Source organism: Carya illinoinensis, chromosome 7 (genome assembly GCF_018687715.1).
Source record: "Carya illinoinensis cultivar Pawnee chromosome 7, C.illinoinensisPawnee_v1, whole genome shotgun sequence".
Classification (NCBI taxonomy): domain Eukaryota; kingdom Viridiplantae; phylum Streptophyta; class Magnoliopsida; order Fagales; family Juglandaceae; genus Carya; species Carya illinoinensis.
The window spans coordinates 31,637,811-31,652,377 of record NC_056758.1 but is presented as its reverse complement, the minus strand read 5'-3'; the positions used below and the strand labels follow the sequence as shown (position 1 = coordinate 31,652,377).

At 32.3% G+C, this 14,567-nt stretch overlaps 2 protein-coding genes across 2 annotated transcripts; one reads left to right on the top strand and one right to left on the bottom strand.

Moving 5' to 3' along the window:
- Positions 1–4,762: 4,762 nt before the first annotated feature.
- LOC122314719 lies at positions 4,763–6,733 on the bottom strand. Its single transcript, XM_043130279.1, has 3 exons — positions 6,497–6,733; positions 6,101–6,175; positions 4,763–5,167 (listed from the first exon to the last, which is right to left on the bottom strand). The coding sequence occupies exons 1-3, from the start codon at positions 6,647–6,649 to the stop codon at positions 5,006–5,008; spliced, it is 390 nt and encodes a 129-aa protein (XP_042986213.1). The 5' UTR covers positions 6,650–6,733; the 3' UTR covers positions 4,763–5,005.
- Positions 6,734–9,299: 2,566 nt separating this feature from the next.
- Positions 9,300–14,027, top strand: LOC122317072 (nitrogen regulatory protein P-II homolog). Its single transcript, XM_043133975.1, has 8 exons — positions 9,300–9,625; positions 9,750–9,795; positions 10,039–10,066; positions 11,646–11,733; positions 12,111–12,178; positions 12,339–12,408; positions 13,557–13,592; positions 13,698–14,027. Exons 1-8 carry the CDS (start codon positions 9,430–9,432, stop codon positions 13,781–13,783), a joined length of 618 nt encoding a protein of 205 aa, XP_042989909.1. The 5' UTR covers positions 9,300–9,429; the 3' UTR covers positions 13,784–14,027.
- The last annotated feature ends 540 nt before the right edge of the window (positions 14,028–14,567 follow it).

Genomic DNA, 14,567 nt, shown 5'->3' with positions numbered 1-14,567 from the left:
TCCTTCAGGTGGAGATAGAAATCTATTACACCTTTGAACAACACCGCTATAAAAGATCCGTGTAGAACACCCTCTACACTTGTAATTACCTTACACGTGGTGATTTAACTATTCCCTGTGTAGAACAATTTCTACACGTACAAGAGTTATACATACTTTTTTACTAATATAAAAGCTAATAGTGTAACAGCCCGATAGAAATTCAATTGTAGAATTTCTATTGACTTTTACCCTTACAACATTGAAACCGCATCCTCTTTAGAGTTGAAATAGTGTTGTTTATTACCTTAAAAACAACGTCGTTCCAATTAGTTGGTCTCTATTTTATTGGGTGTTCACTAAAATGATGTCATTTGAGTGTCTTGAGCAACTGAGCTTTTTAAATCTACAGTGCTTTCTGGCCTGCTCGGTTTTGGGCCTGTTGGGCCATTTTTTTTTTTTTTATACATATAGTTTACTAAATACAACTATACTAATACTATATGTTAGTGATAATATAGTATAATTACTAATACTATATGCTACTAATAATATATTATATGATGGTTAGACACACTTTTTTATGTGACTGGATATGATACCATATATATATATATATTATAATACTAAATAACTATAGACTATACCAATAGTAACAATAATACTAATATTAAATACTATACTATACTAAGTTTTAATACTATATATGGTTATTTATATAGTGGATTACTAATAGTGATATGCTAATAAAATCATATAAAAAAAACACTACTAATAGAAAATATATCATATAGTGATATACTATTAGTATAATCATATAATATTATATGATGGTACATACACGTTTTTATACAAGTATATATGATCAAATGTATAGTAATGTATTGATCAAAAGGAATATATATTATAATATATTAGGCCATAAAATGTAATTATATATAGTTTATATTAATAACATATGATCAAACAAATGTTCATGTTAAGATTAAAATTTTAAAATATAAAATTATAATTTTTATATTAAAATGTTATATTAAGGTTCAATATATATAAAAAAGTATTTTATATAAATATTAAGAAATAACTATATACATATTAACAAAGCAATCGGTGCCAAAAAACCAAAAACCGAAACGGTCCCATTTTGACCAGTTTTTAAAATTTTGAAATCAGTGCTAGACCAAACGGTCCAGTTTGCTAGTTTTTTCTTTCAACCCTCAGCCTCTCCCGGATCTGAGTATTTCTAGTTTCTATTGTTCGTTTGCTCGAAAAGCCATTCTGGTTCAGTTGGTTATTTGTTATTTGGAGAGATGGAAATGTTATGATTTCCATGATGATTTTTGAGGCCATGAGACATCTGTTGTGAATCTCAATATTTACATCTTCTTTTTTAGGCATATGTGTTTTGGTATGTGCTATAGATACTTTATTTTTAATAAACTTGATGAAGTTCATTGAACTTCATAATCTTAGCAAGTACTCCGAGTGTTTCAACTTGTAGTATTCATAATTCATTGATTGATTCCTTTTATGCATTTTCGACTTTCAGTTGTATTTCTTTGATATTTTATCTAGATCTATCCTATGTTAACTCTAATATCTTATTTTATGTCAACTCTAGTCCATGGAATTTTAGAATCCGGATGGGAATTTTCAATGTTTATAATATTGTGATTTGTATTAAATAAAAAAGAGTACTAAATAAAAAAAAATGGCCCATCACGTTAGAAAATGCACTAACTAAAAATAAAAAATTACTATTTTTATAATACGAATTTTAGTTTGAAAAAAAAATACTGTATTGGATAGTCAAAATCATATAAATATTTAGTAGAAAGTGATATTTGAAAAAAAGATAATAAGACAAAAGAGTTCATAGTTAAGATTGTAAATGGAAGAGAGAAAAAAGTAATAAAAAAATAGAGAAATATTATTTAATAGAATAGAGATAGGGATACGGAATGGGATGTATGAGGTTTTTAGAAGATGAATGAAATTTAGAGATAAATTTAAAGAAATATGATTTTGAGTTAAATTATAGGAATGAGGATAAGGAACCGGACGTGGATGCTCTTATATCGCGATGGGTAATGATAGTCTTACACTTCCTCTATTATTGTTTTACTATTCAGTTATTTTTTTTTTCTTTTTGCTCTTGAAATCTAGATTAAAAATATCATGATATTTTTGCATAATCTAAAAGAAAATAAATCTAATCAACCAACATAATCTTGTAATTTTGAGCTCTCCCCCCATCGTCCAAGGCAGATACCTCCTGTTTATCATACCAGAACTGAGAAAAAATGGAGAAGAAGCATCTCTATGAAAGGCAATTTCCCTGCGAGAACAAAACTTTACACTGGAGCAGAGCTTGAATACGCTAATGTTACACTGGAGAAGTGTAGATCTTCCCCGAGTTTTCATGCATGTTGTTATGGGACGACAATGTATTCTTCCGTTTAGAAGATTTTAATTACTTTTGGCACTGTTTTGGACGAATTGCTCTTGTTGTTGGCTTCAGCAAATTCAATGAAGGGTTTTATATTCTAGTAGGGCATTTTTATTCTTCCAACTGGGTATACGTGCCTTGCACTTAGCGCCCTTACTAGTAGATAGAAATGTCATTAAAGATCGGTATGTTTACGAATTTGAAGATGAAGCTAGTGCTACAGTTTCAAAACTAGGATGCTTGAAAGATTGACATGGCTGGACAGCTTGGCTTGGCTGTTGATTATCTGGATGCTAAGGTCATGTTTAGACACTTGAAATGTCTCGTGATTTAAAGAGAAAAAATTGAGTAAAAATATTATAAAATAAAAAATTATTAGAATATAATTTTTATTTTGAAATTTATAAAAGTTATATTAATTTTCATGTCTTATTTTAGAGTTTGTAAAAATTATAATAATTAGCTGAAAAATATAAAAATTTAAAGTTTCGAGAATTCTTGTAGTGGCCAAACATGCAAGTGTTTTATCAAAAAGATAGGAATGATCGAGATTTACATCGCCTCAAGTAATAAATGTAAGAATTTAATTCCATGAAATGTCTCACACACTCATACTTCTTATGGGTTCATACTGTCTAAATTAAATTAATTAATGAGTTATAATGTGACACGAATATCTCTAATTTTTATAATATCTAATAAATCTATTTGAGTATTGAAAGGATTAAAAGTTCTTACCTACAATATAATTGTGTATAGCCCTACAATAACTTATTTTATCTAACTTTATCAGATTCAATATTGTAGAGTATAGATTATTAAAGATCTTTTTAAAAATTGTTTTATATTTAACAATAATTGCCAGGAGGACAAAAAGTGAGAGTTGATACTTTAGAGCGATACTCTCACTTTGTTCCCCTCTCTTGTTTTTTTCATGCCCCTTGGTCCTAGCTTTAGGCTGTTTTTAGTCAAGTTAAGTCAACTCAATTCAACTCAATTCAATTCAATTCATCTCATCTACTCATTACAACTTTCTCAACTTTTAACATAAAATATAATAAACAATTCAATTTTTTCAAATCTCAATTTAATTTTTTTAAATCTCAAAATAATTATAATATTAAAAAATAATATTTTAAATTTTCATCTCAACTCAATCTACTATTCAAATCAAGTTGGTCTGGCCTCAGATTTCCACTGTTTGTAAGCCAGATAATCAAAAGACGAAAGCTTTCCCTAGGAGGCTTCACGCTACAAGATGAATTAGACATCGGGTGGCCATACACATTTGCCTGACAGTATAGGCTAATCAACAGACCCCCACTACTTTCAACAGAAGCTAGCTAAAAAAGAAAAATGAAATTTTGAATCTTCTCGACGTGGTAAAATTTCATTGAAAGGGCTAGCAAAGCAACTTTCACAAATTGTGTGTAGATTGTTCTCAGCACTCGGCAGTCAACAAGAGTTCACATATCCAATAACAATAATGCAAGAGCAGACATGCTGTCCACATTTATGTCTCTGTTTCTGATAAAACCCCTCACCAAATTCACAGACCCGATAACCATTCTCAACCACCCATTGCATCTCCCTCTCATTTTGTCAACGAGTTGCACAAATATGCAAGAGCAGACATGCTGGCCCCATTACATCTCGTAGACATTTAAACCATTTCAAACCGCTATCTCCCGGTGACAAATTAAAACAAAGCAAGCACAGTACAAGACCAATGAGAAGATGATTATCCAAAATCATGCTATCGATAATTGTTTCAAATAATAACACTCATCACTAACTGAGAGAAGCAGATACAACTCGGTTACTTCAAATCATTCCAAGGCACTTGCTTTATGCAGAAGATTGAACCTACATCTTGTTGCAGAGAGTGAAAACGCAGCCATCTGGGTAAATAAATGACTGTTCTTTGAGTTTATAAACGGTCCAATTTCTTAAATCCAAGTAAAGTTATTGGTGTAGATCTTGGAAGAGAGAGATCTCTTTCCTGCAAGGTATCATTTAAGGGAGTTTTCGATATCAGTCACAAACTGGTAATTGACATCTCTTTTTATCAGTCTCTAATGAGAATAATTTACATAATGAGTAAGAACTATTCTATCATGGGATAAATTGTGCGAGCAGCACAGAAATTTGTGAAGGATTCTGTCGGATATTCCCTGATGGAATTCAGAAAGAGATTAAGCAAATTTGGAAGTTTAATTGTAAGGTCCACACAATAAATGGTTCAGCCACCTATAGAGTAATTAAAGCAAAAACCATCAAAGGAAGAAAACTGAAAGAGAGAGATTCAAATTATGATAGGAAGATGGAAAGAAATAGGGAAGAAATTTAATACATATTAATTTATCCTTGTTAAATAATAGTGTATCAAGAGTCGTTACACGATGTGGCACAATAGTGGAACTTCGAGTTCAACTGCTACTTGAAGTCTCACCAACTATTACATTCGGTAACCAGTCGCAGAAATACACAACAGTTTTAACATGAATCCCTGAACTCGAAGCCTCTATACTCGGCACAAAACATAAATAAATGATGGTAGGAAGTTAGCAGAACTGCTTACTCCAGCAAACTACATATGAACTGGCCACCTGACAGAGACAGCTTCTCTGCTTTCATGACCGCATGTGAGGGGAGAGGACTGAAACTTCGGGATGGGCCATAAAAATGAGGGAAGCTATTGGAACCATCCACAACTTCATATACCAATCCATCACCAAGCTACAACAATGTGCACATAAAAAAGGCCGCCATAGATCGTCAGACATTGGGATTAGGCTTTCAGAAGAAAGAAAAAAAAATCTAACCAATTACAAAATCCAAACCAATCCCAACAAAGGATAAAATTAGCTTCCATAGAACATTTATGGTCTCCACCATAGAGTCGTTGAGTTCCACAAATCTTGATCATTATCCAATTCTTCAAATTCCATGTTATGTCTTCCTCTTTTTAAGGTCTACTACAGGTAGGATACATACTTCCAGGGACATAAAAATGTCCTCCGATAGCCTAATTACACGTTCCACTTCAAGCATACAATAACATGACCATAGCTCAGATTACTTAGAGATTCCATAAACTGATGACACATAGTTGATCAAAATTTGAAATTGAAAATTTATTGAGAAAGGAACCTAGACCCAATCCCTTCCAGCTCGTGCCTTCAAAGCACACTCCAAACCATCTAACTATTTAAATTATCTGCATTCAACAATGCAGAGGCTAAATGAAAAACAAACCAACTAGCCCAACAGGTTAAATTAAAACCCTCATTTGGGCCTATGGGCAAACCATTTGGTTTGCCACTACCTCTCATGATTGGGTGTTGGGGAGAGGTATACCCAGAGGGTGTCTAAGTCGGACATATAACCTGTTGGGACATCATCTTAAATCGCAAAAGGGGTTTTGGACCCGATAATGTTATTATTAACTATCCATCTTGTGACTACAATCTGATCTGATGTGTGTAATTACAGTCTCACATTTCTAAAACCAAACTGGTTAATAATAGCTTCTTTACTTTCTACACTTCCGATGGCATGACATCCGCATAACATGAGCACACAGACTATGCATCACTCAAAGAAAACAAGGACTCTATATTGCCTCTATGGTTCATTTCCATTTGTATACACTGAAGTTTATGCACGTACCGTCTTAGCATCAATTTGAAGCAAGTACAACTCCTCCTTAGTGTTCAAGAAAAAATTCTGCAATGTTGACTGTACCTGCACATTACAAATAAACCAGCCACGGACTAATTAAAGAATTTTCTTTCATTTTCCTCTGATCTTTCATAGCCAAACCGTGAGACTAGGGTACAGATATATAGACAGCGTGAAGCCCTTCTCCTAGGAAAAGAATATGTATTTTCCTCTGATTCAAAATAAGCGTTTTGGTTTAAATGGGAAGATTATTAACAAAAGTAAAATTCAAACTCATTTCATGAAATGTTTATCATCTACTTTTATTCAACACTTTAATAGGAAAAGTATAGTTTGAGAAAAGGCGACTTCTCAAAGAGAAAATCTGGCATCAAAATTGAGTACCTGATGGCGTTTGCTGAGATGGATGAAACCAGAAGACTTGTCAAGTTCTCCGCCGTACAGAGAACCAGTTTTCTGCAACTCTTCCCATTCCTTAATGGTGCTAATCCTGTACACAAACTCTTCCGCTTCACTCACTCCATCCTTCGAGGCCATGTTTTTTACTGTGCATACGATTGCCGATTGGGTTTCGGAAGGCCGGGAGAAATTGTCAGGCTCACACTGCTTAGAAAATTAGAAATTCTTATCATGTATTTAAAACACTTTAAAAATATTATATTTGTTTGAAAATAAATTAAAAAAATATTTTATAATATAGAAACGACCAATATTTATTTTTTAAACATTGTGATTATATTTTTAAAAGTATAAAAGTTGTATAAGTATTTTTGTTTGATAATTTTTTTAAAATTTGAATTATGTTTCGCATTATTAAAAAAATACATTTGAAAAAATATTAAAATAAATATTTACTTCAAATGTATTTTTTAACTTACTACATATTTGGTATTACAGTAGGAAATATAGTTTATAATTGTAGAACTTATAACTTATAACTTAAGTAATAAGTTTTACTATTAAAAATTTATTTACCGTTTAGTAATTATATATTTAAAACACTTTCAAATATATTACGTTTGTTTAGAAAAAAAAATTAAAAAAAAATGTTTTCTGAGATAGAAATTACAATTATTTGAATTTTAAAAATTATGATCATATTATTAAAAGTTTAAAAGTTATAATTATCTTAAAATTGTATGGGTATTTTCGTCTATTGATAATTTTTTTAAAAATTTGAATTACTTTCTGCATTATCCAGAGTTTTCTTCAAATGTATTTTTTAGTTTATTTGAAGTTAAAAGTGCTTTAAAATCGCTAGTAGTTGCCTTAATAAACTTTATCTAAAATTTGATTAGAAAATTTACTTTTATAAATTTTAACTAGTCACTTTTTATTATACTAAATAATAGACTCAACAAATATTTCAATATTATATTAACATATTGAGTTTTAACTTTCAAATTAGAAAATGACAAAATCAAATGATATCTAATAGGAAAAATACCAATAAACAAATTGTAAACAAAATCACTCTGAATCAAGAAAAAAAATCGCAACCCATAGAAAGAAAAAAAATCGCAGCCCACTTAAAAAAAAAAAATCACACCGATATCTTACCCAGCAACCAAACAAAGAAGTAGTAAAAGAAAATAAAATTGCCTCATCTAAGCATAGAAGAATCAAATAGAGAAGAATCAAACTGAATCCTGGTGTTTGGGAAGATCATTTTTTAGTCTAAAAATAATATTTTACCAGTCCCTTTAGTTCAACAAATTTGGCCACCCATATGATTTGAAGTTAAAAATATTATTCATTTATTGAGCCAATTATTGCACTTTATTTGACACTTTAGTTATTATTTAACTAAAATTCAACTTTAGCTAGCCCACTACTAATACTCTAATATGTAACACCTAAACGATATAATTTTATCATTAAAGAACATTTAAGATTATTTAAGCATTTTTTAAGACACCTACCATAATCCTAAATAGGTCTTTATTTGAAATTAAAAAATACTTTAATACGTAATATCTAAATAATTTAATTTTTTTATTAAAAAATTTTAATATTTAAATCATTTTTAAGACTCATAACACAACTCTAAACTGCCCATAATAATGCTGTGCCAAATTAACGTTAGAAATTTTAAAAAAATGCTATGGGCCAAATATTTTTTAAAAATAGTTATCCGAATTCTAGTATATAACGGAGGAAAGATGGAACAATATTTAATACTTTTCAAGAAAATTAAATAAATAATAAGAAAGATTATAAAAATATTACAGCATTTGATATAATATGTTTTACATAATTATTTATTCAAATAGTAAGTATACGAAGATTGATAATCACCTCAATATAATAATAAAATTAAAATAAAATACAATAGATATATAAAGATTGTGAACGATAAGAACACAAAATAATAATAAGGCTCCCTATAGAGGTCAGGTATAGTAAATGGAATGAGATATAAAATTTTTATTTTATTTTATTATTATAATTTTTTTTAAATAAAAATGCTATTTGTCCTGAATCAGTGGCTCGAATATATATTTTTTTTGTTTTATTTAATGATAAAGAAAGTGTTTTTAAATAATGTTATGGGTTTTTTATTTTTTTAAATATTTACAATGATTAAAAAAATGCATAAAAAAGAAAAAAAATAAAAAAAATGAAATAGACTATTCAGAACACTTTTTGGATGAATTGTTCGGTAACTATAGAAATACTATTTTTCTAATTTTCACATAAAATATAATAAACAATTCAACTTTTTTAAATTTCAATTCAATTTTTTCAAATCTCAAAACAATAATAATCTAAAAAAATAACATTTTTAAACTTTCACCTAAAACTAAAAAATTTTCATATCATTATCCAAACCTGTCCTTAGAATTAATCTCAACTTATCTCGTTTTATCTAATTATTATATTTTTTCTAAATTTATATATAAAATATAATAAATAATTTAATTTTTTTAAATTTCAAAATAATAATAATATTAAAAAATAATAATATAATAATATTTTATTTAATTTATAACTTTTATGTCAATTTATGTAATCAATGTACAAACTCACCTGAGATAAAAGTGGAATGCGAATCCAGCGTGTAGAATTTAACTTGTATGGTTTCCTCGAACATTGAAGTAAGAATTGCTAAAATTAAAAGTACGATCAGAATCCGTGAGAACGACAAAGACAAATAGCGTCAACTTCTAGTCCATGCGTTAGTTCAAAGCCGAACCCAAAGCATTTATTTAACTCTAATTTCCTCCGAAGGGCCTTCAGCGTTAACTGCGAGACAATAGGGACAGTGCCCCCGACTCTCTGCTCCAGCTCCAACAACAGCCAGTCAGAAGTCAGCCATGGCTACGATGGCAAAACCGGGCGCGATTGGCCTCCTCCATTCCCACGTCAAGGAACTCCCACTCATGGACTTTTCCTCCTCGCTCCTGCGCCCCAAGTTCGGAGACTCCGGCCTTCCTTCTCGGCTCAATGTGACTCTGAAACTCTCGAGGAATACCTCAATTATGCCCATAATCAGAGCCCAGAGCTCTCCTGGTTTGTCTAGCACACACAATCTAGCAATACTATGATATAATATATTCATGGGTTTCGGATCAATGTTGCAGATCATTTCTTGGTTGTCAAAGTATTGATACTTACTTTTTTGCTTTGCTTTTAGATTATGTCCCAGACTCGAAGTTTTACAAAGTGGAAGCTATTGTGAGGTGCTTTCTGTTTCTCGGAAACCCGATTTGTTTTCCGTTTCGTGCATGTGATGTATTATGTTCCTTTTTGGGGGCGTTTATGACTTGTGAAGCGTGCATGCATTTGTAGCTATTTTTCTGAATTCGTGGTTATGATATTTTATATTTGTCGTTGAATGATCTTATTGAGTTGGCCATGTCTAACTTTGTTTTCGTTTTTTTTTTTTTTTTTTTTGTCTTGCTGCTGAATTTGGGACGAAATAGGTCCTGGCGAGTCCCGTTGGTCTCTTCGGTAAGCATCAATGGCCTTTAAGTTGACTTTTTGGTTTTCTGTTGCAAAATTTATAAAATGATGCAATTAAGGTATTCGATAAATTCATAGCTGAGATATGTTTAACTGATTACTAGTAATTTCAAGCACTCTTTTCTCAATATGCCTTCAATTTCTTACATGCATTCCTGTCACGATCAAATCAGTCGATATCCCTCAATGTTTTCATGGATGCATTTTCCATGCGTTATAACCTTTAAAGGCTCCAAAATCTCATGCTGTGAAGGTCAGTGGTACTTCGTGGTAAAGATACTTTGGAAAAGTAGTTTGCAAGCTACACAAATTACATGTAGATGGTGATGGGAGGTTTCACAGGACACAGAATGGTACTATCACATGACGCTATGTGATAAGCGGTGAATGGAGTGCTGCAAAGTTGAGGTTTTCAGTTTGAGATGATAAGATGAAGGATGCCAAATCAGATAAAATAACATTTAGATAACTTTGTTAATCAAGACATGTTTCATATCAAGCAGAGCCCTCATTTTCTTGGCGCTCTGAATTTTGAGGTCGTGTACCAGCTTGTCAAAAGAACCAAATATAGGCTGTTACCTAAGTCCCATATGAAGTTCTAGATTAAGTTATGTCCTTCCTCTGGTGACCACTGCTTTAGACTGGGGGCAAGATCCTAGTTAGGTCAAGGATCAGCCCAGGTACTCTTTTGCCGCCGGGGGGGGGGGTTGGTTTAGTGCCATTATTTGGCATTGCAATCTGTAGCAGCTGGAAGGTGGCTCTTAAATATTCCATGCAAATTCGGTTAGTTCACTTAAGTAATTACCACCACCTGGTGAAGCGACAAAATCATTTAAGCTTTTGGGCCACAGATTGCTTTCCTTGGATTTCTTAACTGTTTATGGGAACTGTGTAATACTTTACCGAGCAGAAATCTGGATCTTGCCAAATGTTCTGGGTCAACTGAACAAAGTAGAATGCCAATATGCGTCACGACAAGCTCTATCTGATCCCATTTTCCACACATATAAATGATTGCTTTCTTGTAACAGAATTAGTTGATCATTTCTAGAAGTTCCTTAAAAGTTTCAGACCAGTAACCGCACATGACACTCCAGAAACTTGTCCTGAGATTGTAACACGTAACCTCTATCTGTGGAAGAGGTTAAATGGTGGGGTGGTTACTACTAGACAAGAATTATTTGGTAGTCAACTATAACATCCGCACATGGCAATTATTATAATAGTATTAAAGGAAACTATTAGTGACTTTCCACCATATGTCTATATACATGTCATATTTATCAACAAAACCATAACTTAACCCTACTGCTACATAACGATGCCTTTGGTCACCATTTGGCCATATGCTTTTTTCATAGATTTTTGAACTTCTTCAAACTTTTGTATAGACACAGTGCTAAAGTCAAATAGCAACACACCTTTATCCTTGTACACCATAGTATTAGGCAATATTTGGCTTCACATTTCTTCTTTAATTATTGACTTTCTTTCTACCATGATTTTGACTAATCTACTTAATTGGTTGATGTGCAAGTAACTTGTGTTTCTTTTCTGAAAAATAAAGGCTCTGCTGAAAATGGGCATTCGCGGTGTTACGGTATCTGATGTTCGGGGCTTTGGTGCTCAAGGTGGTTCACCAGAAAGGCAGGGTGGTAAGTCTATCTTTTATAGGTGTTAACTTGACTGATTATGGTTGGAGATTTACTGATTAGATTGGTGAATTTTGACTTATCTCTAATGAAGATAATTCATTTTCTCAATTTTGCACCCTCTCCTGTATTCACACTGCATGAATCCAATCTGTTAGATCTGAAATGATCAAGTGTTTCATTAACTGGTGACTTATACTCGCATTTTTCATTCACTTTGAATATCACTTTTGTTGGTTGTTTTGTTTGCTTGTTCGTCTATTTTGGTACTAAACAAAGAATTCTTTTGTTTGGTCTCACTTACTTTTATTTCTGCTCTTTCTTATATCATCACTAAGCTCTTTTTTAAAATGTTTTGTTTATTAATCTGTATTCTGTAGGGTCTGAATTTTCTGAAGACAACTTTGTTGCTAAAGTTAAAATGGAAATTGTAGTGAGCAAAGATCAGGTATTAAGACTCTAACTTTGTTCTATGGACTAGAAACTAAACCTTTAATTCCCTAGCAACTAAGTTGACTATTCATCACATTTCTGCTAAGGAAAAAAATTGTGATATATTTTGTCACTATACTATTACTAATTGATACCTACATGCCGTCCTCTCTTAGGTTGAGGCAGTAATGGAAGAGATAATTAAGGAGGCAAGGACTGGTGAGATTGGTGATGGCAAAATTTTTGGTAAGTTTCTTTGTTAGTTTTGATGAGTAGACTTGGAAGCCTTAAATTTCCTTTTTTTTTTTCAACCTTAAAGCTAATGTTTGAACTTTTGTTCTATTAGCAGCTTTAATTTTATTTTTTCTTTCTTGGTAGGCTACTTATGTAAAGTTATCTGAGTGATTTGCTTGTTTCTATATCTATTGTATTTTTTACTATGTTTTCATGGAGTTATCCATTGCCTTCTCTTTGGTTTTAGTAATAACCAAATGCATTATGTTAGATCATGTTTGCAGCTTCCGAGAGTTTGTTATATTTCGGGCACTAATTTTGAAATGAATTAAAGTTGCATTTCTTAGAGACACCTCTCATTTTTACTGAATTTGAAGCCCAGGTAAGGTCATTTGGGGAAAGAAATGTCAGACCGACAAACACAAGTAAAAGCTCAATTGTTCTTCTTTTCCTTGCTCTATTGGTTGATGAAATTTCTGCAGTTCTTTGGAAGACATCTTTGTTCAGAAATCTGAAATGATGCTGCTTACACTAGCCACAGAGAAAGTAGGAGTGAATATGGGAAAAGTACCATTGAGAACATACTCATGGTAGTTGCATAACCTACTTTAATATGATACTCAGGGAAACAGTTCTTTTTTCCTCTCAATGAGGGAAAACTTGGATAGATATGCTTTTAAAATAAACAGTGATAGGTGCTTTGTTTTTTTTGGGGTGGGGCGGGGCGTGGGTGGGGGGGATAAATCCCTCTGTCCTTTAAGGTAAGGTTTTCTGATATGGGATGCAACCCACAGCCGGGGCTCTATGCCCCTACAAAAATTGCCTGGCAAAAAAAGAACAGAAGTGATTTGATCATACATTTATTGAAAGATAATTCCAACTTTAACATTCCTACTTATCAGATTGTATGGCTGCATTAGTACCATCTCAACATGTGAAACATTTTGCATCAAATTACTTAGTCAAAGTCCAACCGAAGTGACTAGTATTTGAAGTGTGGGATGGTAGGTGAGCCAAGTTGTTTCAGGCTGGCCAGTATTACAGAGAGAAACCCATGTACTTGTAATGGGGTTTCCCATTATAATTGAGTTATTTGTTTATCTTGATGGCTTAAGTTATTCTAATAAAAGACTTGGAATGTGTTTTCATTGATTGTGCAGTGGTGCCTGTGTCAGACGTGATAAGAATTCGCACGGGTAACTCGTTGCACTTTTGAATGCTCATAATTGTGATATTTCATTTCCTTGTCTGAATTACCGCCTCAAAATGTTCCAAACTTATCTTCAATGTTTGATTTCCAGGGGAGCGCGGGGAGAAGGCAGAGAGAATGACAGGAGGGCGAGCTGACATGTCTGCTACTGCACGACCTGTTGAAGGGTTGAATTGAGCAGTCGAGATTAGCATCTAAAGACTGTTCCTTTTCTTTTCTGCAACCTGGTCTAGACAACCCCAGCTCAGTTCCCTGCTCCTCCTTTAGAGCTTAGAAGCTCGTGCTACTTTGTTTTCCTAGAGTTCTCTTGCGAATAATGGAAATAAAAGGAAAGACCAGTCTTCTCTCTAAACAACAGTAGCATTTGAGAACCGAAAGCCCAATGAGACCTGAAGAACCATAATACATAAGCTATTTCTAACGCCTTGTAGAGATGGAATTATTCTAGCGGCTGTTAAGAACAGAAAACTTATGAAATTGAAACCTATAAAGGAAATGCATGCAAGAAAAGAAAATTATGAATGGAGCAGAAAATGCTCTAGATGACCCAATAAACAAAAATTTAAATCGATTATTCAAAGTGGGGAAATAGTTGATTGAAATTAGGGTCTTGTGCACAATTTTGACATTCTCCATACACAAAAGTATATCAGTATCGAATCTAGCAGCCTTGCATCGTCAATTTCTCTCTCTTTGTTATAAGTTGATTCGGGATATCTCTCCAGCATCAGAGAATAACATGATTCTGTGATGAATGCCAGAAAAGAGAACAGCATAATGAAAGAGAACAGCATAATGCTCCTTGAATCGTTGAGCACTCTATGGAGGGTTCTACTGATTTAAAGCTACCCAATTATGATCCTTTTTTTATTTTTTTTAGATATACTAACTATGATCTTATGATTACTAGAACGTATTATAAATGAAAACTTAAAAAAAAAAACAAAACCAAGAAGGGAAA